This window comes from Mus caroli, chromosome 18 (genome assembly GCF_900094665.2).
Source record: "Mus caroli chromosome 18, CAROLI_EIJ_v1.1, whole genome shotgun sequence".
Lineage (NCBI taxonomy): Eukaryota > Metazoa > Chordata > Mammalia > Rodentia > Muridae > Mus > Mus caroli.
In genome coordinates, this window is record NC_034587.1 from 11,605,112 (window position 1) to 11,629,334 (window position 24,223).

The 24,223-nt window shown below is 46.0% G+C and overlaps 1 protein-coding gene across 3 annotated transcripts in view; it reads right to left on the reverse strand.

Annotated features, from left to right (window-relative positions):
• Kctd1 (potassium channel tetramerization domain containing 1) overlaps positions 1 to 24,223 on the reverse strand; it is a 183,752-nt gene that overhangs the window by 86,644 nt on the left and 72,885 nt on the right. The window contains exon 1 of one of the 3 annotated variants that reach the window (XM_021150845.2): positions 10,141 to 10,785. The exons of 1 other annotated variant lie outside the window; for it this stretch is intronic. Coding sequence is in view for 1 of the 2 variants with exons in the window: in XM_029472154.1 (XP_029328014.1) it covers positions 7,818 to 9,341 (1,524 nt within the window). In the remaining variant the exon portion in view is untranslated. Of the gene's footprint in view, positions 1 to 7,817; positions 9,414 to 10,140; positions 10,786 to 24,223 lie in introns of those variants that run through there. One more of the 3 variants, XM_029472154.1, reaches the window with a different exon arrangement.

Below are 24,223 nucleotides of genomic sequence, written 5' to 3' on the forward strand. Positions count from 1 at the left end.
GGGGGGAGAGGGCAGGGAATTAAAAACACAACTAAGGTCAATACCTGGCAAATGGCAGGAGCTCAAATTACACACTGCAGAACGTAGAGGGTCTCCAGATAAGACTTCCTAGGACTAACACTGCGGAAAGCCCTGGGCAAGCACTGAAGGATGTCTGACAAGCAAGCAGTTCAGGGGGTGTTAATCAAAGCCCCCACCTTCTGGCTTCACAGTGCTGTACAACAGCTCCTACTTTTATAATTAAAACAAAAAGACTTATCTATGACTCAAGCAAAATTTAAGCCATGACGTAAGACAAAAATGTCACTTAATTCACTATTAACAATCAAATGACTCTCTCTCAGATTGAAAAGACAGCTTGACAAAGTGTAGATCAGAGGGACCAGAATTACTAAAGACCTTAAAAGTCTGGCCTCTTGTAGCTCACTGTAGCAGGCTTTCTTACCCAGTTTACAGTCCTGGGCATGAGCAGCTGCAGCCTTAGGTCTGTGTTCAGCCTTGGTCACAGCCTTGGCTGTATCAAGGCATTTCACAGGGCATTGCTGCTCATTTACAGACCTCACAGAAACCATCCACACCATGTAGCCTGTCCTCTCTGGAAAGTGGGAAAGAGGAACTTAAGAGAGAGCTATAAGCTGAAAACCCAAAAGAAGTTCCAGAGGCCAGGCTGGAAGAGTTTGCCCATTTCCACTGTGTTTGTGACTACACAGAGAACTGCCTTGACTCCCCGTCCCCTGCAAATCTGCACAAAGGGGCGGGTCTAGACCCTGTTCCTCTTTGTAGCACACAGCAAGACACTCGGTTATGGCTGAACTGAATTCAGCATCGTAGAACATAAAAGTGTTACATAAAACTGGGCCGCTCCAGGCTTCGGGGATGGCCGTGAGCACGAGGGTCTGAGTACAGAGCCATGGGAAAGCCAGGACAGGGACAGGGGTGTCTACATCAGCACAAGAGGATCCCTGTGTGGCACTGGCCGGCCAGCTAGACAAATCAATGACTCCAGCTTCTGTGAGAGACCTGACTTCAAAATGAAAGTGGAAAGCAAGCAAGGACAACAAAGTCCTAGACACACACACTCACACACACACACACACACACACACACACACTCACACATACACTTACATGCACACACACATACACATACTCATATAGACACATACATGTACACAAGCATACACACAAGACACACATTCACACATACTCACACCCTGTCACATATACACACACACACAAACACAGACACTGATTCACACACACTCACACAAACATACACAAAAACAGACACTGACGCACACCTTCACATCCACTCACAGACATACACACACATACACTGACACACGCTGACAATATAGACAAACACTGACAGAAACTGACACACATAGTCATACACATCCAACACACACACTCTCACATACACACTCTCTCATACACACACACACACACACACACACACACACACACACAGTGGGTTCCTTCAAAGTTTCAAATTCTAAAACTGCAGTTTTGTTTTTGTTTTTCACTTTAATTTATTAAGTTCAATATTCCTATATTCTTTCTGGAACAATAAGTTCAATTACACCATTCCTTATGTAGTACATAATCCAAAGGAGTCTTTAAACCATTACCTCACCAGTGGACCATGAATGGAGAGAAGTCACACAGCTTCTAGGAACAAGCCTGGCTCAGAGCCAGAGTGCTAGCTTACACACTTGCTCCTAGAACCTGTAGCTCCAGCAATTACCCAGCAACTCCAACATCGGTGCTTTTGAAACAGCTCAAAAGATAGCCCGAAACCAAGCATTTCAGAGCTGGAGTGGGCTTTCTCACTGGCTAATACTGCCTCAAGAACTCCAAGTCATCTCCAGTCTAACTAGGAGGGCTAAAAAAGAGCTTCTTGCGCTAAAGGTGTAGTTCAGTTGGTAGGGGACTCGTCTCAACTGCCTGGAGCTATGGACTCCATCCCTCCATTGCCTCAACTGTCTGGAGCTGTGGACTCCATCCCTCCATTGCCTCAACTTCCTGGAGCTGTGGACTCCATCCCTCCGTTGCCTCAAAGGCCTGGTGCTGTGGACTCCATCCCTAGCACCACACAAACCTGGTGTCCTGGTGTAATTCCAACTCAGGAGGATCAGCAGTTCAATTTACCCTTGACCAGACAATGAGATCAAGACCAGCTTGGACTACATGAGGCCTGTCTCAGAAAACCAAAAGGGATGGGAGGAGGGTGTTTCTCTGTTCAGAATCTACCTTGATAATAACAAGTGGGTGTCTTTAGGGGGATCTGATTTCAAATCAGAGTGACACAAAGATTTGAATTTTACATCAGGGTTATTCAACCTGTGGCCCAGGATAGCTATGAATACAGTACAGCATAAACTTACTTAAAATGTTACAAGATTTGGGGACTGGGATGGTTAACCATGAGCTTTGTGGATGACAACTCGACTCAGAGGAGCCCAATGGTTGGACACTCCTGTTTTACATAGGTGACACCCAAGCTTTTTTTGGTCAGCACTTCTTTTCCTGTTTTATCTGCTTTAATGAACAATGAATGAGCCTTTGGTACTGATTTATATAAATTTGAAATAATAAATTCTGGGTGTGGTGGTGTGTCCCTGAATTAGCTGATTAAATGGCTAAGACAGGAAAATGGACATAGTGAGACCCTATTTCACCAAAAGTAATGAAAATAAATAACAACAACAACAACAACAACAATAATATCCCCTAGTCATAATAGTAACATGTAAGACTCCATAAAGAAAACTATAAACTCAGATCACTCTTCTTCAACAACAACTGCAAACCACTGGAGGTATCAGCCAGGCAAACGGCAGATACACACACCTGTAACCAGAGCACTCAGGCAATGAGAAAAAAAAAAAAAAAAGAGGCTTAGGAGTAGGCTAGCCTGAGCTACATGAGGCCCTTATAGCTCTCCCCTCCCCCTCAAAAAAACAGCTGTTAACTTTCTTATTTTGATCTGGTTTTAACATGAAATGAGGCTGAAGTCTTGCCAATGAGATTACTTGCCAAGTAGAAAATTGATCAATGTATTAATTCCTGGCACAAGGCTGAATTAGTCAGCACACAGTTACTACTTCCTGAATGAGAACTATAAGCCGAGCACATACACACAAGGCATGTAGAAAGTTCCCTAAAAGAGCAAACATCTTACTGTAGGAAAAGGAATGTAGCCACAATCCAAAACTAAGAAAAAAGGAAAGCACCCATCTTTAACAAGGAAGTTAAACTTTATGCTCCCAAGTAACCAGTGCAAAGTAGTAGTCTTGTTTCCTCCAAAGCCTTTCCTACCTGCACAAAGTCTCACCTTTACAGAGGCATGTCTCTGCCCAATCTTCCTCAGAGACCATAATACAAGGTCAGAGATGATTTCAGTACTACATAAAATGCACAGTTGCTTCCATCAAATATATGCGTAGCACACAGCAGCTTCTTCAGCACCAAGGCATGTGAATGTGAGCATAGCCTCCCGGGGCTAGACATTGTAGGGCACACCTATGATCCCAGCACTAGGAGGCAAAGGCTGCAGGACCTACAATTCTAGGCCAGTTTGGGCTATACAACAAACCTTCACGAACACCACTGCACCCCCTAAAAGCAACAGTGATGTTAGCGTCTGACTTCTTCCAGAAGGTAAATTACAGAGATGTGTGTGTCAGCTACGTGGTTGCTCCCTTGTCTAGCTTGTACACTGTAAGTATCAATTGAAGAACAATTGTGTGAGGCAGGTCTCACAGAAAGAGGGGACTTACTCTACCTGAACCATTATGCTGCTAGTCTTTCTACTTAAAGAATTCCTTAAAAGTACTTCCAGAATGAAGCTGGGCTAGGGCCAAGTAAGTGTAACCAGACACCTGGGTCACAAGTCTACAAGCACTCCTGAAGTTTATGGGTGTGGGGTTGGGGGGCTGCAGCTCTGTGCATACATAGTATAAGCTATATCACTGAGCTACATCTTCAGCCTCAAGTATGTTTTAAAGTGAACTAACTTATTCATTTTCATTCCTCACTGAAGGGATAAATCATCTGTAAAAACATCAACAAAAGAGCTATGGTAACTAGAGCGTAAATTTACTAATACCTTTGAGTGATGAAGAATACAATTCTAGAGCTGAGATACAACATTAGAGCCTACTGAGAATCCTGAAGACTTGATTTTTCAATCCCAGGGCAACAAACAAACTACAAACTTCTACCATCTACTTAGTGGGTGAAATGCTGTATTTTCATGCAAAGAGAATAGTTATAAAGATATAGGATATAGTAGAAGGCCTATTTAATATTTTTTAAAATTTATTTTTGAGGTAGGATTGCGCTATAGAGCCCAGGCTAGCCTCAAATACAAGATCCTCCTGCTTCAACCTTTTCAGTGATAGGCTCACAATGTGTACCACCATGATTGATGGTGTCAGACTTTTAAAATGGAACATAGCAAAGTACTGGGTTCAGTTCCCAGAACCAAAGTAAATACATAAACAAACAACAAAATACAATGGAACACGCAATTGCTACCAAAACTTTGATAATCATGACACTTCAGTAGGAGAAAAGGAACAGAAAGTACTTGTGACTGCTAACACCAGTAAACATGATTAGAGTTGGTCAGCTAGCATTACCACCAACCCTCCCAAAGGCAGATACACTAGAAGAAAAATCATAAATTCCATACTCCTATTTATTCTTGCGTATATTCATTTTCTACTGTTCCCGTAGGTTAAGACACTTAACACCCTCAGGAGTTTAAAAGAAGAAGAAGAAGAAGAAGAAGAAGAAGAAGAAGAAGAAGAAGAAGAAGAAGAAGAAGAAGAAGAAGAAGGAAAGAGATTATTCATTCTTTACCCATAGTTTCCAAGGTCAACTATGGTCTAAAATGTTAAATGGAAAATTCCAGAAATAAATAAGTCATAAGCATTAGATAAGTTTTCTTGTAGGATATTGCACTTGTTCTATTTTTTTATCAAAAGATGCTATTGGCTATGACTACAGGAAGGAGCCATGGAACACTGTACCAGTACATAACACCCTTCCCAAGCTGCCTGCATAGGATGGGAGGCAGCTAGGTATCCTGGGAGTTGTATATGTTGAGGGATTAAAGTGTGAACCTGGCCTGATGACACAGGAATATAATCCTTACTACTCAGAAGGTCGGGGCAGGAGGATAATACATTAAAGGCCTACCTTGGCTACAGAGTAAGTTGAAGACTAGCCTAATGAACTTAACATGACTATGTAATAAAAGATTTTAAAAAGGAAAAAAAAAGATGCTATTGTACATCTCTTACTGTGCCTGATATATAAGTCAAATTTTATAACAGGTATGTGTGTCGTGGGGATGAGGGAACAGGATATCAATGGCTCAATGCTATGTGTGAGTGGTGGTCTTGGGAGTATGTGTCCCGAGGATAAGAAGGGACTACACTGTGAGTTTCTCTCCATTAGCAGACTCTTCATCTCCTGGGGAACTCACCATGTTAAAGGAGACTTCAGCGGCCAGTGCCAACCTCTGCTTAGGAAGTCAGTGGCCAACACTGAGGTTAAGGTACCATGTTTATAATTAAGGAACACACAGTTGGAGGTCATGGTCCTGGTGAGGCATCTCCAGGTGACTGAGAAGAGTGAGAAGAACAGATGCCTTGCATCTCACTTGACCACCAACCTCACCAGTCATTAATCCACAAAGTTGGGAACTTTAATGCATGCCAAAGGTAAAAGTTTAGTAGCATCTTTCTCCCTAAAGCAAACATCCCTTTCATGCTGCTTCCCTTTTAGTGGGCGCTGACGAAGCCAGCAGTTTAAGTTCTCTTCGATATCTTACTGCTAGTTTCTTTAAAAAGAAATGTTTTCTACTCTCTTTGAACGGAAAGTGTGACTTTAAATACATACACATATGGCTGGGGACGCGGTGCTACTGTACAGCCCCTGCCTGACATGCAGAACCCTGGACTTGATCTGTACAAATAACCCCCACCCCCAAAGTGCGAAAAGAACCCCTGTTCTTCAGAGTTTTAACTAAAAGCCTCAAGGCTAAGACCCAGTTGGGCAGCCACGGTTAGTAATCACATAAGCAAATATACTTAGATCTGCATTTAACTCCCAGAGTTACCTGACAATGACTTGAGAATAATAAAAGTGTCAGTATGAAGCTGTATAGGCTGATTTAGCCCACTAGATAGAGTAAACAAACCCCAGGGAAGGGGGTGGGGGCGTACACTCATGGAAAACAAAAGCCAGGAAAGAAGGAGGAAAATAACTGTTCCGGACGCTTTAGTCACACATCTATATGGCATCAATGCCTAGCAATGACTATATATAATATATGTATATATATACATATATATGTGTCTATGTATATATATATCTTTAAGCTTTAAAACTCTTAATCAGGTGCCACTCTAACCCAGGGCACTTTGAGTGTATTTATTAGAAGAATGTGAACATTTCTGTTTTGCTTTAAAAAAACAAAAGCAAACCCCCAAACTTGCCTCTCTACCCTCAAAACATTTTTGAACTACCCCTGACAGAATGAAACACAGAGAGAAGCACAGGACGCAGCCTACAGATCCTGTGTGGTTTCAAGGCCAGTGTTGCTCAGACTGTCATTCCCAGCCCTTCCTGGCAGCCTTGAGGCATGCCCATTAGCTGGTAAGCTTGTCCAGGACTGGAATTTCCACTTTGGAGAAAAAGCACAAAGGTAGTGATGGGCCTGCATTATAGCTCCAGACTGGGGGCAGAATTTCTATTTCTGCCTACAGTAGGGGAGGTCAAGATAGTAACAAACTTCCTGTGGCACCTGCCCTGCCGGCAGAATGGGGCACAAGTGACCTCCTACTGCTGCCTTCTGGAGAAGCATCCAAGACAGCAAGATAACCTTGCCCTTGCTGGTGCTAGTGAACAGGCTCCTCAGGGCAGAGGGACAAGGGAAAGTTTCTAACACTCAGGCCCCATTCTCTGTGTAGTCAGTACTGGGATGGATTGACTAATGGCAATACCTAAGCCAGGACAGGTGAGCTGATTTGTCCATATTTTACTCTTGTCTGACTCTTGAGTTACTTTGGAGGTGATGCCTCCCTCATCTTCCTTGTTTGGTCCCAAGATAGCAAGTTTCAAGCGGGCAAGTGTCCTAGGCACTGCCTAGCTGCACTCCTGTGTATCATGTCCCTAGCTCAGACATCACTTTCCAATCTGAGTAATGTTAACAAACACTAATGGGAATGACACCCCAAAGGTCAGGTTACACAGGGCTGCATGTTAAAAGAATAAACTGGTACTCCACAGCAGGCCGCTGCAGTCTCCGCCCCCTTTCTTTAACAACAACAAAAAAAGCAATCTACAGGAAGTGGGATTGGCATCTTTTCCTTTTTTAATAATTTTGAAGCGTTTTTTTCCTATTTTCAGAAGTTATGACGAGTATATAATGGAGCATTTTAAATGTAACTTCATTCTAATGTTTTAGGTTAACTACCTCTATTTAGCGCTTTGGCAGTTCTTGCCTTATCAAATGCAGGCATCTTGGGAGACATCGCAAGATCGAGCTTAAATCTTTTACTTTACTACAGTGACTTGGAAACTAGGGGTCCTTGGCATCTTTTAAAGGTTAGGTGTAAAGTCCCCCGACCCACCGAAAGCATGAAGAGTTTCATTTCTAGGGACTATATCAAATCCCGTGCAGTGTAACAACTACTTAAAAAAAAAAAAATCCTCCCCCCAGACCCGATCTAGAAGAGCACAAAAGTTAGTCCCGAACTGGTACCGGACAAATATTTCATGCATAGACGTCAGTTTGGTTACCTGGGCGGGGGAAACAATAGCAGGTGAAACTATGGTGGGAGAATTGGTGCTTCGGTGCCCATTGACTTCTGGAAGAAGAGGCAGGGGGTCGTGTTTCACTGAAACCACCACCACCGCATCCACAGGTTCCGAGGAGGGACGGATACAAAGTCTTTTGGGGGAAGAAGGGCCGCAGATTTCCCCCGACCCGAACACTGACTCGTACAGCGTGCGCTTGGGCGCCGCCTCGGACTTCACGTCGGGCCCGACCTGGCTGTCTTTGGGGAGGATATAAGTGTTACCCAGCGAGGGCGGCTGGGGGCGGTGGTGGTGGGAAGGATGGGTGGGAGCGTGGTGGGAGTGGTGACGAGCTGACCCGTTCAGAGAGTCGGTATAGCAGCCCTGCGGTGCTGGGGAGCCTAGCTTGGTCCCGATACCCGCGATGCTGTTGAGTGTGGCGATGGACACCGCGCCGATGCAATGGTTAGTGTAGGTCTTGGACAGCTTGGCTGCCTTGGAGAGCATTTGCATCCTGGTGCCCAGCAAGTTCTTGCCTATGGCTTTGTTCTCGTACCATGTCACATCGCCCTCACTGCAGTGGTCCCGGGGCCGCTGGAAAAACGCCTTACAGAGGGGATTGCGCTTAGACAGGTACTTGACAAAGCTGGCGTAGGGACAAAACTCAGTGCCCGTCTCGTACATGCGAGGCAAGTTCTCTTCGTCGCTGCTCTCCGCACGCTTCTTACTCCAGGACGAGGAACGCGACTTATGGTAAGGCCCAAGCGACTTGAAGTAAACGAACTTGCGACCGTCCTCGTCCATGGCCAGACCGAAGGAGTCCTCCTCCAGCTCGCGCTGGTTCTCACGGCCTCGAGTGCAGAAGTACATGCACGTCTCGAACCAGACCTTGTTGAGCAGCCCAAAGGGTGTGTTGGTGCTGAAGACGCTGGAGGTGTAGAGCTTGCGCAGGTCGGCGCGCGTGATGGCTTGCTTCTGCACCACGGGCCCCGCGCCCTGCTCCTCGAGCTTGCGGATGACTGCGGCCAGCGTCAGGTTGGCGCTGCGCAGCTCGGGGTCCTTGGTGAGGTCGAGCGTGCGACAGTAAGGGGGCTCGTTGAGGTAGCGGTTGAGGGAGCTGCGGATACTGATGAGCGAGGACTTGCTATAGAGCTGGCCGCTCTTAGAACGGGCCTCGGCATAGAAGGAGCGCAGCACGCGGCACAGCGCCCCCTTGTCCATGGTCTCGAAGTCCGGGCTCTGAGCCTTTTCGCTCAGGTACTCCCGGAAGATGCGCACGGCGTAGCGGGTGGCCAGCCTGGTGTTCTCGCTCAGCCGGGCCCGCTCGGGGCGCTGCAGCACGTCGGGGTCCAGCTCCGCGCTGTCCCCGGGCGGCCCCGCGCGGGCCCGGGGCGCCAGCAGTCGTGGCGGCGCCTCGGGCTCCAGCGCGGCGCTCTGGTCCATATGGATCATATGGACCGGCTCCGGCTCCAGCTCCTCCCCGGCCGAGTCCTCCGGCTCCAGGGGCTCTTCCCAGTCCATCCCCATCTCCTCCTCTTCCTCCTCCTCCTCGTCCTCCTCCAGCCCCCCACCTCCGTCCTCCTCCTCGTCCCCCGTTATCTGCACCTCCTGGATCTCGTCCTCCTCCTCTTCCTCCTCCTCCTCGTCCTCCTCCAGCCCCCCACCTCCGTCCTCCTCCTCGTCCCCCGTTATCTGCACCTCCTGGATCTCGTCCTCCTCCTCTTCCTCCTCCTCCTCGTCCTCCTCCAGCCCCCCACCTCCGTCCTCCTCCTCGTCCCCCGTTATCTGCACCTCCTGGATCTCGTCCTCCTCCTCTTCCTCCTCCTCCTCCTCGCCCGCGCTGCAGTAATGCGGGCGGCCGTAGCGGCGGCCGCGGCCCCCGGCCCCGCGCTCACCCTCACCCCGATCCCCATTGTTCTCGGCCGCAGCAGCGGCGCTGCCGCCCGCGCTGGTGTTACAGTCCCCGCTGCCAGGCATTCTCGCCATATTGCCGTCTCCCTGCCAGTCCTCGGGCAGGGCGCATGCGCTATATTGGACCGCAGCGCTGAGAGCTTTTGTGTTTAATGACCTTCAGCTACCGGGAGGCAAAGCCGGGCTCTTAAAGGAGCCGCGCTCCAATTGTCATTCCGAAGCGCCTCTCGGGAGGGGCGAGGGGATGCTGGGGAGGGGAAGCGGGGGATAATTGTGGCCAGGAGGGGGTAAAAGAGGGAGGCTAGCTGGACCTTCTTCCTTCTTTAGCCTGATCCCCACTTCTAGGAAAACTTTGGGGGGAAAAATAGGAAGGGGAGGGAGAGCTGTCGGTGGGGGCGAAATACTCCCAACTTACCCTCTGGCGGAGCGGGCCCGCGGGCCCGGGCGGGCGCGAGGGAGGGCCGGCGGGAGGGCGGGGCGGTGTCGCTTCACTAGGTAATGCCAGAGGAGCGGTGCCCCCTCCACCTCCCCCTCATTGCCCCCCGGAGCCGGGGGATCCGGGAGGCTGCTGCAGTGAGCCGGCCGCGGGTGCTGCTGCGAGGAGCCGGTGTCCGGGACCGCCCGGAGCAGGCAGGTTAATGAGCTGGGTGGAGGAGGCTCTGGGAGGCCCTGCACCCTCTGTGCGCCCGCGGCCAGGGCGCAGCGGGCGAGGCTTGGGAGCGGGATGGGGCTGGCGGCAGCAGCGGCTCCCCCACCTACTTGCTGGCGGCGAGGCGCGGGGGCCTGGGGCCAGCAGCGCGGCTCCCAGCTTCCATCCCGACTCTTGCTAAGAAGCGAAACACGCCCCACGTCAGCCTCATCTGTTTAGACTTTTCCAACTGCCACTTTTAAGCTGTCATTAAAGACCTGGGGCGCTCCCCAAAGGTTTGGGGCAAGTCCGCGCCGGTCTAGCCAGCCCCAGGAAAGTGCAAGAAAGAAAGATTGGGAGGGGCTGGTGGGAGGAGAGATGTGGGAAGAGCAGTTTTCCGGGACCCCAGGGACCCACTTGCCACCCACTAGGGCCGCCGTCCTCCCTGCCCTAGAGCAAAATGACACAACACTCTGAGGCGAGGAGTGCCCAGGTTGGCACTAAAACAGTGCGGATCCCTAAAGGATAAGCGGGAAAGCGGGCGGGTGGAAAAAGTGAACTTTGGTTTGGGTCGCCCCCGCTCTCGCCACAATTCTAGCAATTAGGATCTCTAGCGCGCTCTCACTTAAGTTTGCCAACTGCCTTGCATTCGCCCTCGGGGCTGCGCTGCCTCCGGCGCGTGGGGGCGGGCACCTCGGAAACTGGAAAGACAGCCGGAGAGCTCGCTGGGTCCCGCTTTCCCATAGGAGGTACTGTCCCACTTCCAGCCAGCTTCCGCCCCCGGCGCGCCCAGGCTCTGGGTACGTCCTCGCGTCACCACCAACCCCACTCCCGGCCCTGGGGGTAGTGCCCTAGTGACACCAGGACCTTAACTATTCTATTCGTTGGTGGCAGTAACCAGGGTGGTCATCCTAACTTTCTCCAGCGAATGTTCACTGGCTTGCCAGCCAGGCCTGAGACCCAAGGCCAGGAAGAACCGATGGAGCCAGATCGCAGCAGTGCGCCCAAGTGCCTGGAGGCAACCTCGCCGGGTCCTTGCGTGCGTCATTGGAATTTGCCTCTATGTTTCAATTCAGCTGTGGGGAGTCCTGCCTCAACTATTTGTTCCTTCTTTCCATGTTGCCTGTCTTACCCCCCCTTACCCACCCCCCCGCTCCGAGGCTTTTATCATTTTGTGCCACAATAGGAACCATCCATCAAGTTGTAATTTACAAGGAATGTCAAATAAGAAAAAAGAAAGGCTAATTCTGGGCCCAGTGGCCATCAAAGTGGCTTTTCGTCGCCCTCCAAGAGCTTCCTCAGCCTTGGACACCACAGAGCGTCGGGAAGCCAAGCCAGGTGTGAAACAAGTTATAACAAGTCCCTGTCTCACAGGTTTCCTCCCGCTCCTTTGGGAAACAATACACACACACACACACACACACACACACACACACACACAAGCACACGCGCGCCCTCTTATTACATCTGTCCGAGGAAAAGAGGATCCTGGAGGTTAGACTTCTGGGGAATTCTTCTCTAAGTGCTACTAGAGAAGCTGTCAGATTTGTCACGGCATTCTGTTCTTCCTCTCAGCTCTGGATATATGTAAAGAAATGTACTAGCTTCCCAGAGCTTGTAGCAGTGGGCAACTAAGTGGACACACATGTCTCGGAGCTCAGCTCAAGAGCCAGCCCAGGCTAGTTGCCCACCGTCACTTCTGGCGTGCCTGCATTTTGTCCCGTGATAGTGTCAGGTTTTGGAACCTTGGAGAATTGCTGCAGTGCAGAGAACTCAGTTGGGATCAGGCAAGTCACTTAACTACCTACCAGTAACCTTGACTTCTAGAAGCCCTTAAAACCCGGGGTCCTTCCTGGCTCCAGGCTGCATTTCGAACTTCGCCTAGAGGATCAAGCTCCATCCTTGGGCCCACGAGGGAGCCGTTCTCCGGGTCTCCCCACTTTTGCAGCACAGCTAGTACTATACTCCCCCAACTCGCTCCGTGCAGACACCGGGCTCCCCTCCCTCTAGGGGAGCTGCTTCCAATTGCTAGCAGTTTGCCGGAGGCGGTGTACTGGGTTGGACGCTCCGGGAAACAAAGCAACCAAAAACAGCTTCCAGTTGACGTCAACGTATTTCCAGAAAAGAAAATAGTTTTGTGTTCCCAGGACAAAATACCCCCCAGGGCAAGTCCCTACTGGCAAAAGCTAGGCGATGGGGGTGGGGTATAGCAGGACTAGGGAGGGGGAATTGCCACCCAGTCACCAATCGCTTTTTAACGGACTTGGAGAAACAGCAGTTTCAGGAGCTGCCTTGACAATTTTCGAACAACCGGCAGGACCCGAATTTAAACTAGGGACGAAACAAACACACCTTGGAAAGTATGCTTTGGCCTGATTGTTGCAGAAGTGTTCTTCTCGCACCAACTTCTGACCGGCTACCAATACTTTATACCTATAAGGATACTTCATCAGACACTGAAACAGGTTATTAACCAACACAGTTACGGAACAGAACCGCCAGAAACAAAACAAAGCAAACACAACGAGAAATATCAAATATGCACCCTTTCCTCACCGCTCCTCCCAAAGGAGGGAAAGACGCGGGACAATTGCTTACTTTTTAAAAAGCAATAGCATAAAATTACAGTTGAACTCAGAAAAGAGTTCAGGTCCACGATCATTAAATGCTCTCTTAAAAACATCCCCGTGGTTCCATATACTCAGTTTGAAATCGAAAAAGTAATTTTTTAAAGAATGCTCTCTTTTTTTGTGGCTGCAGTATTACTTGTCTAGTCTGTTTGGTTTCGAAGCCCCCACTTGACTGCACATCTTGAAATTTACTCAGCTCCTCACCAACAACTGTGCAAGAGTTGTGCTTTCTTTATTACAAAAACAATCCAGTTCAATGTGGAACTTCTGCTGCAACCATCCAACTGTCAGATTCTTCATCATAAGCCCCCTGAAGAGGTTTGCAACTTCCACAAGGTGCTCTGTCCATGTAAGCTGTCTCTGTCAACATCATTAGAAAGTATCACCTAGGTCTCTGTGTTTCCCCATCTCAGAAAGTAGAGGTTGTTTGAGGAGGACATCCTACAACGCTCTCACACACCTACTTTATATGCCATGAATTCCTATTTCAGATTCTCACATTTTTGTTGCCAGTATCAATTAGGATACCCTTTTAAGAAAACTACTAGGCAACCTCTTTGAAAAGCCATCAAAATGTTTTGACAACACTACCAGTTTTCTGGGGCTCATCTGTTCAGAACTTTGTACAGGACTGCCTTACTTTCTCTACTAACCCAATACACTTAAGTGTCTCAGAATGTTGCCCAGGGCAGGGTGAGTTCTCTAGCCATCTATTATAAATAAATGAACAAATGAGGGTTGTGTTTAGTTAAATCCCATATTTATCAGGAATTTTTAACTTGAAAAACCTAAAAGAGCATGGAAGATATTCTGTGATTCAAAAGCAGGACAAAATAATAGTAATAATAATAATGATGATGATGATAATAATAAACTTTGAGACAACACCAGTCCCTGGAAGTTAAAGATAATTCAATGACTGTTTTGGATTAATATGTCCATCATCAGTTTTTTTTTTCTCTAGTGGAACATTTTGTAGAAAGATATTGCTGCAGTGAGAAAGGGAGCACTCCCCCTCCACGCAGTGGGGTTAATGAGTTATTGTGGACTCTGTAAAGGCAGACCTAGGGAATGGAGGTGTCTGTGGATTATGAGAGGTGAGTTGGAGAGGATTTGCATTGCTAAACCTCAGGAGTTTGTGGGCTCTTGGGCAGAGGCCAGAAAAAGCATTTAGTTAATCACTTTAAAGAAACAAATCAAAAGAGAAAACCATGCTCTCTTGATTTGATTGCTTAAAGATTCATAAGGTGCTTTTGAGGCTATATATGAATTCAAATCGAAGCTATTTTGATGTCTTTTTTTTTCTTCCAATTTCACTATTAATTTTGTTGTGTTCAATTGAGGATCATCTAGAGTAACATTTTTTGAACTCAAATGAAATCTGAATTCATGTACTCTAACTCTACAAAGTGAAAGAGATAACTCTGAAAGGACAAAAATATGCCCATTCATTTTCCCCTAAATATTTTAGCAAAGTGGCTGGCATATAGAAAATACTCAATAAATGTATAAATACTTGTGTGTCACTCACTTCACCTACGTGCTGTGGAGCAGGACTGCTGAGAGCTTCCTTCCTGAACCTTGGTTGTTGGGTTCGAATCTGACTTTCCCTTATACCAAGTGACCCCTTGTGTAAAAGTCTCCATCTTTTTTTTTAATCTATGTTCTGGGACATAAGTCAACAACTTTTGATTACTTTGAAATTAAATTATTTGCTACTTTAAGCATTTAACATGGTATTTGAAACATTAGAAAACATTTAACTATTGGCTCATATTTTTGGTTTTTGTTTGATTTGATTTGATTTAAGAGACAGGGACTCATGATGTGGCTCAGGTTGTTCTCAAACTGAAGTTCTTCCTGCCTCAGCCTCCTCTCAAGTGCTGGAGTGCAGACATGCTGAAGTACACTAGGCCACACCATTATCTTTTAGCTATTAAAGCTTCAATATTCCTCATATTTTGAGAAAACCAAGGCCAATGCATTTTAAAAGGTTATGCTATAGGTCGTGGTGTGTAGTTAGTGAAAGAACACTAGTGTAGCAGGCCAGAGGCCCTCAATCTGGCTCCCAACACTGTAGAAACACATAAAATAAATGTTAAAAAGTCAAAACACATGTCCCAGGTTTTCCAGACCTCTCTAGGATAGGCAAACTGGTTCCATAGGTCATGACCAAATTTCTTTGCCACATGCAGTCACTAAGAAATCAAAAAATAAAAACAGACACAGCACCACCACCGCCGCCACTCTTACTCTTAAGGAAGTAATTGCCTGCCACTCAGGTTTCTGTGTATGTGACTTGGGGATTTTGGCAAGACATGCTGTTAGGGTGAGGCCCTAGACTTTGAGTATTGCAGAAATGGGCAAAGACATGGTATGACCTTTGTCACACAGTGATTCTAATTTCCTAATTTATTGGAAGTAAAGCCCTATCTGTGTTTTAGAAGAACTCAGAGTGGGACATTGGAGACACAAGGAATGCTCCCCCACCCACCCAGGCTAACCTGCAAAACATTCTACTCAAGTGCTTGGCTCTTCTGTGTGCATCTCTGGGGGCAAGGAGGAATGTTACGTATTTTTGGTTTTGATAATATGCCAGAAAAACAGGTCACAGTAAACTTAACATAGTGATCAACAGGAGTAGAATGTTTAGATTCTAATTGCTACTAAGTGTCTGTAATTTTGAACCTTCCCTGCCCAGAGTTACCTACCAGTTTCCTAAGTCGTTTTAAGTGAATAATATATAAGAGAAATGTGATTTTCTATAAGTAATTTCTATGTTTGCAGAATCTGAAAATGTGCTGCCTCCCTTTGTTATAATATCCTAACAATAAAATGTCACTTGGCCAATAAAGAATTCAAATCTGAAGATAGTCAAATTTAATTAGCAAGAAGAGTCCTCTCCTTATCTTCCAGCCATGTATCTTTAAAGAGTCTACTGAAGTGCCTATCAGTACTGTTTTATATATATATATATATATATATATATATATATATATATATATATATACTTATTATGTAATATATTATATATATTTCCATTCCATCACAATGCTAATTAAAGTGGAAGAAGAAATAATATTTGTTAATGTCATGTAATAAATGTTTTTGAATAATAGAGTTATTTACAATGGCTTTAGTATATAAAATATTTCTGAAACTATTCGCTATATTCAAGTAGTTTATTGAACTAGTAAGATCAAAACAAAGTGAACAACAAAATTGAAAACAAATACTTTACCTCCAAATGTTGATATAGTTGTTTTTTGACATCACCAAGTAGGACAGTCTCTAAAGAAAGCACACAGTGACCATTTCACAAGTCATGACTGTGTTCATGGACAATGATGGCCAAGAAATCACTACTAGAAGTCCAGATTCTTAAGAAAATCTTGTTTTGTTTCTGTTTGGTTTATTTTGTGTCTGGGCCACAGGACTAATGAGTTCTGCAGTTTATGTTCAAAGTGTGTTCCACAGTGACAGCTCTCAGTGTCTCAGAGTCCTGCCTTTATGGACAAAAGTTCACACAGTATTGCTAAATGAAGAAGGAAACAGACTTTCTTAGCAGCCTATTAGGCACCTCTGGGTGACTATCGATAACAAAAGTGATGACAGGATATTAAGCAAAAGGACTTGATGTTAATGATACATTCCAAGCCCAGAGATAGTTTAAGGACCAGCATTTGAAGATCCAGATATCAGAAACTGGTATCAAGGTATTTGGTGGATCCTCCTAGGATGTGAGGAAGAGTCAGTATATACCTGCCCTGTGGCTGTGTTTCTAATGAACTAAAAAAAAAGAAGAAGATGAAGAGAGAAAAGAAGAAGGAAAAAAAAACCCTTTTAAATACCCAGAAGCTCTAACCCACATTTTGAACTAATTGACTTACTTTTTCTAAGAAAAGCTTAATTTAACTGATAGGGGCACATGGGTTTATCTGAATATTTAAAGAAACCCTAGGATGAGTTTGTTCTATTTCTTTAACTTGATGCTGGGCCTTCTGAGCTTCATGCCTGACAGGGAGGGCTGCTTGGGGAGGGGCAGGGAACCCACAAATACTGTAGTCTACCCTCTCCATCCAGAAAGCCACATCCAGAGACAGGGCAACAACCTTAGGGCAGCACTACTACGGTAGAAGATTGCTAACGCTTAGAGGTTACTCTTTCTACAGTCTGTCCTCCGACTGAAACATCCCAGGATCACAGGTGATTTCTCCAAATAAAACCAGGCTCTTCTAATATTGATGGCATCCACTTTGCTGTCATTTCTCTCTGCAGCTCCTCCCTGAAGCTAAAAAGCACAAACCAAGACTCGGGTTTATGGTATCTTTCTGGCTATAAGAGAAAAAGAAGATGTATAAACCATAGAAATCGAACCTAGGTAGGGTGTGTGTGTGTGTGTGTTTCTGGGTCACATTTAGGGAGTGTTTGCTGAGGGTCTGGACTTGGAAAACTCTTTTCTGTCTTAAAAGTACATGTGAAGTTGGTTTCTATGTTACATATCTCCCTAGACAGTTAGTCCAACCCCAGAGCACACAGGCTTTCTGAACCATTCTCCTGGTCAGTCTCTTTTGATTCTTTTTCTATTTTTCCAGGGGAAAAAAAATCTGTTTTCCAGTATATTTCCACAGAGTCAACCCCATAAAGTTTACTATTTAAGTTTTAAGTATTAAACATTTAAACATTCAGAAATCAAAACTTGTCATCAGTGGATGCTGTGGTTTGAATGCGTCTTTCAAATTTTATGTGCTAGAGACTTAATCCCCAGTGTGCTATGTTAATGGCACTTGAGAGGTGAGACCTTCAGGAGAGGACTAGGCTCTCACGGATGATTAATTCACCGGGGATTAATGGCTTAATGGGTAATGGAGGGTATGGCTTTGTCACAGAGGCAGCTCTCTTTGGCACAGTTGCTCTGTCCTGCCTCAGACAGGCTGCACTGCTTCAGGCCTCTGCATCATCTCTACCGGCAAAAAGGCTCTTGCTGGAGTTTGACCTTTTCTTTGATCTAAGATTTCTCAGCTTTAAGAATTGTAAGAAGTAAACCTCTTTCCTTTACAAATGGTCTGCTCAGTGAGGTTCTGTGAGAGAAAAATGAGCTATGATGATGGATTTTGGCAGGAAGAGGACCTGTTCAAGGCAGCACGCATCGCCTGGCTCTGGAGAGAGAATGCAGATTAGGTGGGCTGGTGTGCTTACTAACAGCTTTTTCTTGTGCTTCCTTCTTTCTAGTTACTCCATTTCCCAGCACCTTAGAGGCTCTCAGGGGCTGTCCTGCTCCCATCCTGGGAAGCCATTTTGAACTACCAGGGTTTGAAGGGAATATTCAAGCCAGGCCCTTTCTGCAGCCATATGGTGACATACAAAGGACAGCTTTAAGGGATGATCACAGAGTGAGGCTCAGGAATGAGCTGGCTGTGGCATCAGTCCCAGTTTGGTGGCATTTAGGTGATTGGTAGCAATGGCTTTTTAGGCCTTATAGACCTTAGCACCATGTTTTGGTGACTTACATGTATTTTAAATTCAAGGTCAGACTAGGTTGTCATTCCTCAAGTCCTAGCTACCTTTTTTTCCTTTTTTTTGAAACAGGGCCTCTTACTGGCCTGGCCAGGAATTCAGACTAGGCTAGGTTGGCTGGCCAGGGCATCGCGGGTATCCACAAGTCTCAACCTCCTCACTGCTAGAACTAGCTATAAGTAGGTTGGGTGCACCACCGCTGTCTTTTTCATGTGGGTTCTGGGAATTGAACTCATGTTCTCATTGCTTGCCAGGCAAGCACTCTAGCAACTGGGCTACCTCTCAGTCTAGCGTTGCTGGCCTTTAGATTTGAAGTCTGAGCCTGCATCAGAATCCCCCATCCACCTGGAGAACTTGTTTAAAAATTCAGACTCTTAGGTGTCAACTCCAGAGGTCAGGAATGTGGCTCAGGGATGTGCATGCCACACTGTGTCCAGACAATTTTAATACCAGCCTGACCCCACCACAAGAAACGTTGCTTCTAAAGCTAATAAAATGTATCAAACCAGAAAGCAATTTCCTCTCCAGCAATGATAACTAACCACCTTGGGACTGTGAATCCCCCGGAAAGTCAAATGAAAATTATGAAACCTGTTCCTTAGAAGACCCAAGCTGAACCAATGTGACCTGTCAATCATTTAAGGGAAGCAGGCAGGGTTGGGGCTAAGGCTACCTAAGCCCTGGTTTTCAACACCACTACAATGCATCTCTTCCCTTGGCCAAACATCACCCTGTTTCTTTCCTCCAAGTGTAACTTCTCTAGGACTTCGCCCCAGTTTGGTCACCCAGCATCCTCTGCGGGATTTCCCTGACTGAGTCCCCACTTTTTAGGATGACAATCCTACCCTGTGAGACATCCTCTTTCAGAAAACAAAGTGGATGGGCCATGATGAATGACATCCAGTTTGACCTCTGGCTTGAACACACCTGTGATCATTGTTTCCAAAGAAAACAGTGCTAGAAAGTCCACACACTTGAACAATACCTGGCTGGCAGTCCCAGCTGATTCTGACTCTTGACTTTCCTCCAAATGGCCCAGGAGACTGGTGGAAACTGGAAGTCCTGGGCATTCTCCCCAAGTTTGATGGAGCCAGTGCCAGGTGGGATAAGGGGGTTCAAGCTCCCAGAGACTGCTGCTGCTGCTGGCTCCCCACTTCACTCTTGAGAGCCACAGGCCAAGGAAAGATGGATTTGAGGCAAAAACCACAGAAACTATTTGTAGCATGTATATATCTGCACGTTTATCTAGAACAGAAACTCAGTTTCTGTCCCCAGCTTCTGCCAGCTCCTCCTCAGACGCTTGCCTTCATAGGCTCTGTCAACTACAAGTTATGACTTTCTTTCAATCTGTAGTGGGCCTTCATCAATAAGTGAATTAACTGTCACTCCAGTGTATCAGTTTGCTTTAGCTGCCTTCACACACTCACACTTACCGCCTGGAGACTGGTTGACGTTAATGGCAAAAATGAATTTTCTCATAGTTCTGAAGGTTCAAAATCCAAAATTAAGGTGCCAGTTGGGCCTGGCAGCTTCATCTCTGGTTGAAAGAGTGTAGAGAGATCTCTAGTGTCATTTTTCTCTCTCTCTTTTCCCAAAGACTCCCATCTCTACCGGGTTAGGCTCCTACTCCCAGGACTTCATTTTATTGTAGTTATCTCCTTAAGTAACATATGTCTAAACAGAGTCACATTGGAGGTGGCCACTTCCAGAGTACAAATTGTTTGGATGGGGCACTTACTTAAGTCTGTCTAGACCTTCTCCTGTATGCCCATCTTCACCACGCCTCCAAGCCAGGAACCTGGAAGCTTTCTTCTTTGTTCTCCAAATTTATCCCATTAACTTTAGGCTTCCCTATTCTAATAGCATGTCTGTCACTAATCCAGGCTAATTCCACAGTTCAGTGATGGACGTGGGCAGAGTGCCCCATCCCTGGTTTTCAAAGGTGCATTAAAAATAGCTTCCCACTTCCAGGAAACAAACACATACTTTCCTCCTGAGCAGTGTGCAGTTTGTGGGCGTTGTTTTGATTTTTTTTTCTTCTGAGTTCTACCTTGCTTTCCTGAATGAATTAGCTGGAGCCTTACGTCCGCTGTGGATGCTTCTCATGTGGAGTGAACATCATTGTCTCCAGAGCCTCCTGCCCTGGGGAATGTGGACGTGATTGTGCCAAACTTTTCTTCCTTTTTTTTCTTTCAAAGAAGCATAGAAGAGTCAGCTTTAGTACTGGAGGATTAACACAGGAGTGTCTGCTGAAGCCTTTGAAATCATTAGAAGAAAGGATCTGTGCTGAGTACATGAATCATTGCTATTTTTGTTGTTATTATTGTAGAAAATTACCGATTTAGACGCTTTCTTATGCCTGGATCATTCTCTCCCTGTTAAGTTTCACCTAAGGGGGAAAAGGGCATTTTTTTTCACAAGTATTCTTTACATTTCTTACCCACGATGATGCCTGTGTCTTGGTGCAGTATGAAACCTCCAGTTTGCTCTGTTGCTTCACCTCACACCCAGTGCCTAATGCAGATACAATCGCATAGTGACCAAGAACCACTTTGTGAACTCAATTAACTCCAATAGCTTGCCATTTCATTGCTGTAATTAAATCTTGTTTTCTTTTAAACTAACTTCATGCAAGATTTGGAAAAGTTAAACTGTTATTATTATTTACTCGTACTGCTATTTCTCCTCTTCCTCCTCTTCCCCTCTTTCTCCTCTTCCTCTTCCTCCTCTTCCTCTTCCTCCTCTTCCTCCTCTTCCTCTTCCTCCTCTTCCTCTTCCTCCTCTTCCTCTTCCTCCTCTTCCCCTCTTCCTCCTCTCCCTCTTCCTTCTCCCTCCTTATTTTTCGCCTCCCCTCACCTTCTCTTCTGGGTATTAAACATGCTGCACATGTGTTCTACCATTGAATTGTAGAACGTGTCCAGAAATTTGACTTTCCAAAGTATATGATCTGCCTAAGGCCCCTGGGTTCTTTATCTGTGACTCCAGCACAAAGGGAGCAAGAAGCTGGATTCCACAAGGACAGTGATTTCTGCCCAGCTTTCAGCCTTGTGTTTTCCCTGGCTGTACCTCCTTCACTATCAGCCTCACACCTGTACCTCAAAGGCACCAGAGCAATTCCATCAAGCTCTTTCTGTCCCCCCAAAAAACTGATAGAGCTTGCCTCTCCCAGCACACCAGCAGGATCTCTGAACTGGTTGACAATTCACAGACAATGTGTCTCTGCCCACCAAGGGTGATAAAAGGGGCTCTGTGAGTCCTTGTCTAACTTGACAGGGAGTCTGAACTTGCAGCCTGAAAGGGTGATTGTGCAAGGAGCATCTGCCTGGACACTCTGTGGAACAGCCAGCGTGCCAAGAGACCCCAGCAGCTGGCACTGTGTGGCGTGTAAGGTTTGTGGTAGCTCAAAATGACTATGGTTGTAAAAAGTTAAGTAAATGTGTTTTTTCCCCAGAATTTGCCTCACTACAAGATGTACCAAGAGATAGTCCTCTGATTGTATAGAAAAGCCCACACAATGTCTCTGTTCCTTAAGTTTATCCACCAAGAGATAGTTCTCTGAATAGAAAAGCCCACACAATATCTCTGGTCTTTACATCTGCCCCTTAATGTAGCTAAAGGTTAACCAATGATAAACTGCCCCTCAAAAATGTATAAAAGGTGTGTGCTTTAGCTACTTGGGTCGCTTTTGTCCTGATTTCAGAATGACCCCAGCATGCTGGATTAATAAGCCTCTTGCTTTTTGCATTGATCTCCATCTCTGCATCTCTGTGAGTGGGACATCCCAGACGTAAGGCTTTTAGGGTCTCACAGGAGCAGCCAGAGATCCCAGAGACTGGCACTGGAGATTCAGCTTGAGTCTACAGGCTCTGTGGTTTCGTTCCCAAATCATAGCCCACACAACCAGCTATGGTTTCCAGAACCCTAAGTTAAGGTCCCCAAACCTCTCTCAGGGGAGTGGGATCTTGAAGGAGGAAGAGAAGAGATGGTCTGTCTAGGTATTGGTTTTCCCTGGAAATTGTCCCTAGGGTCCCCAGCTGATGGGGAGATATCCGAGTGGAGGCCAGTGCCTCTTTAGGCTGCAAGTTGAGATAAAAGAGCAGAACACTTGCACCCTGGCTGCAGCAGACTCTGGTAGGAAAGAAATAAGGAAATGATATAGGGGGTCTCAGGAAAACTTGTCTCTTCTTGGAATCCAAATACCTGCCACCTTTCCTTTGATACTACCTGCCTAAGCTGCCATAAATCATGTTTTCCAACAGATCCAGACAAACTCCACTCAAGTCTCTATTTTACTATTTTCCCTCAGAGCAGGGGACTGAAAGGCTCCTGCTAATCCTTATGTTGGGATAAGAAACCCCAGGCATGTCTCAGAGCCTCAGGAAGTGTGCTAGCAATTCAATGGAAAGTCACTTACATAAAAAGTTATGCAACAGGGGATGCAGCTGCTACTTGTGACCTCTCAGGAGGAAGAGTACACTAATCCTGTAGTTCCAGAGAAGGACCCCGTCCCAGGGTGGTCTGGGATGCGAGGGCCCTGCTCTCCTGCACAGACAGAGGCCTGGGACCTGCTGATCAAAACAAGAAATAAACACCCTTTGAAGCTGGCGACCGGCTGAGATTTCTCTTTATCTGTTTTTAAAAGCTGCTGTCTGTCTCCGTTCCCCCTAGGCAGCAGTTTCACAGAGGGCCGCTCTTGCCCTCCGTCAGAAGAAAAAGGAGGGGCAGCAGAATGATAGGAGAGATGATTCAAAGAGATGTTGCCTATGAAATCCAAACCAAGATGACCAATGCCTCATTTTCTTACACACACACAGGATTTTAAGTCAGACCGTTTTGAGGTCTTTTCTCGTACAGGCAATAGAGAATTCATTCCTGTATGCTTAATAAAGGACGGTGGCAACACTCAAGATGATGGTGTTAAAGAAAGCTGAAATACAGCAAAAGGAAAAAGCGGAACTGTCTATCACAGTGGGAGATGGACTAGTTAACAGATAACCGTGGGCCAGCATTGCAACTCAGGCTTTGTTTTCCCGTTTGGCTGCTTTGATGGTGCTAAGCAAGCACTCCACTCCTTAGCGGTCCAGTCATTATACTTAAATAGTTCTTCCTTTTGTCAAAAACAAACAACCAACCTCAAACCTGAGAAAGAGCATAAAGACAGTCTTTTATATCACTTTGTATCTAATGATTACACCCTAGAATAATACAAGTTAAAAACCATCAAATTATCACGATCCATTTCCAGCTCAATCAGGCTGACATTCTGTTCCTACCTAATTTGCAGCTGATTTTCTGTTGCTGATAGACTTTGGATACACAGCTCTGACAGGAAGCAGAGCACTGATGGTTCCTTTTCTACACTGATGATGTCTTGTGCAAAAGTGACCTTTGTTGGTGGATACTCTTAAAAGAGGAAGAGGCTAGGGAGATGGTCCTGAGGTTGAAAGCAGTGTCTGCCTTTCTAGAGGACCAAGGTTTGATTCCCAGCACCCACATGGCGACTCCCGATCATGGGAATATGATGCCCCCTTCTAGCCTCTGAGGGCACCAGGCACAAAACAAGTCAATAGATATGTAAGCAAAACATCCATAATATTCTAAGGGAAAATGTAGCTTATCTGGTAGAATGTTTGCTTGTCATTCCTAAAGCCCCGGGTTCTAGCTCAGCACTAAAAAAAAAAAAAAACAAAATAAAACAAAACCAGGCACAGAGTTTCATGTCT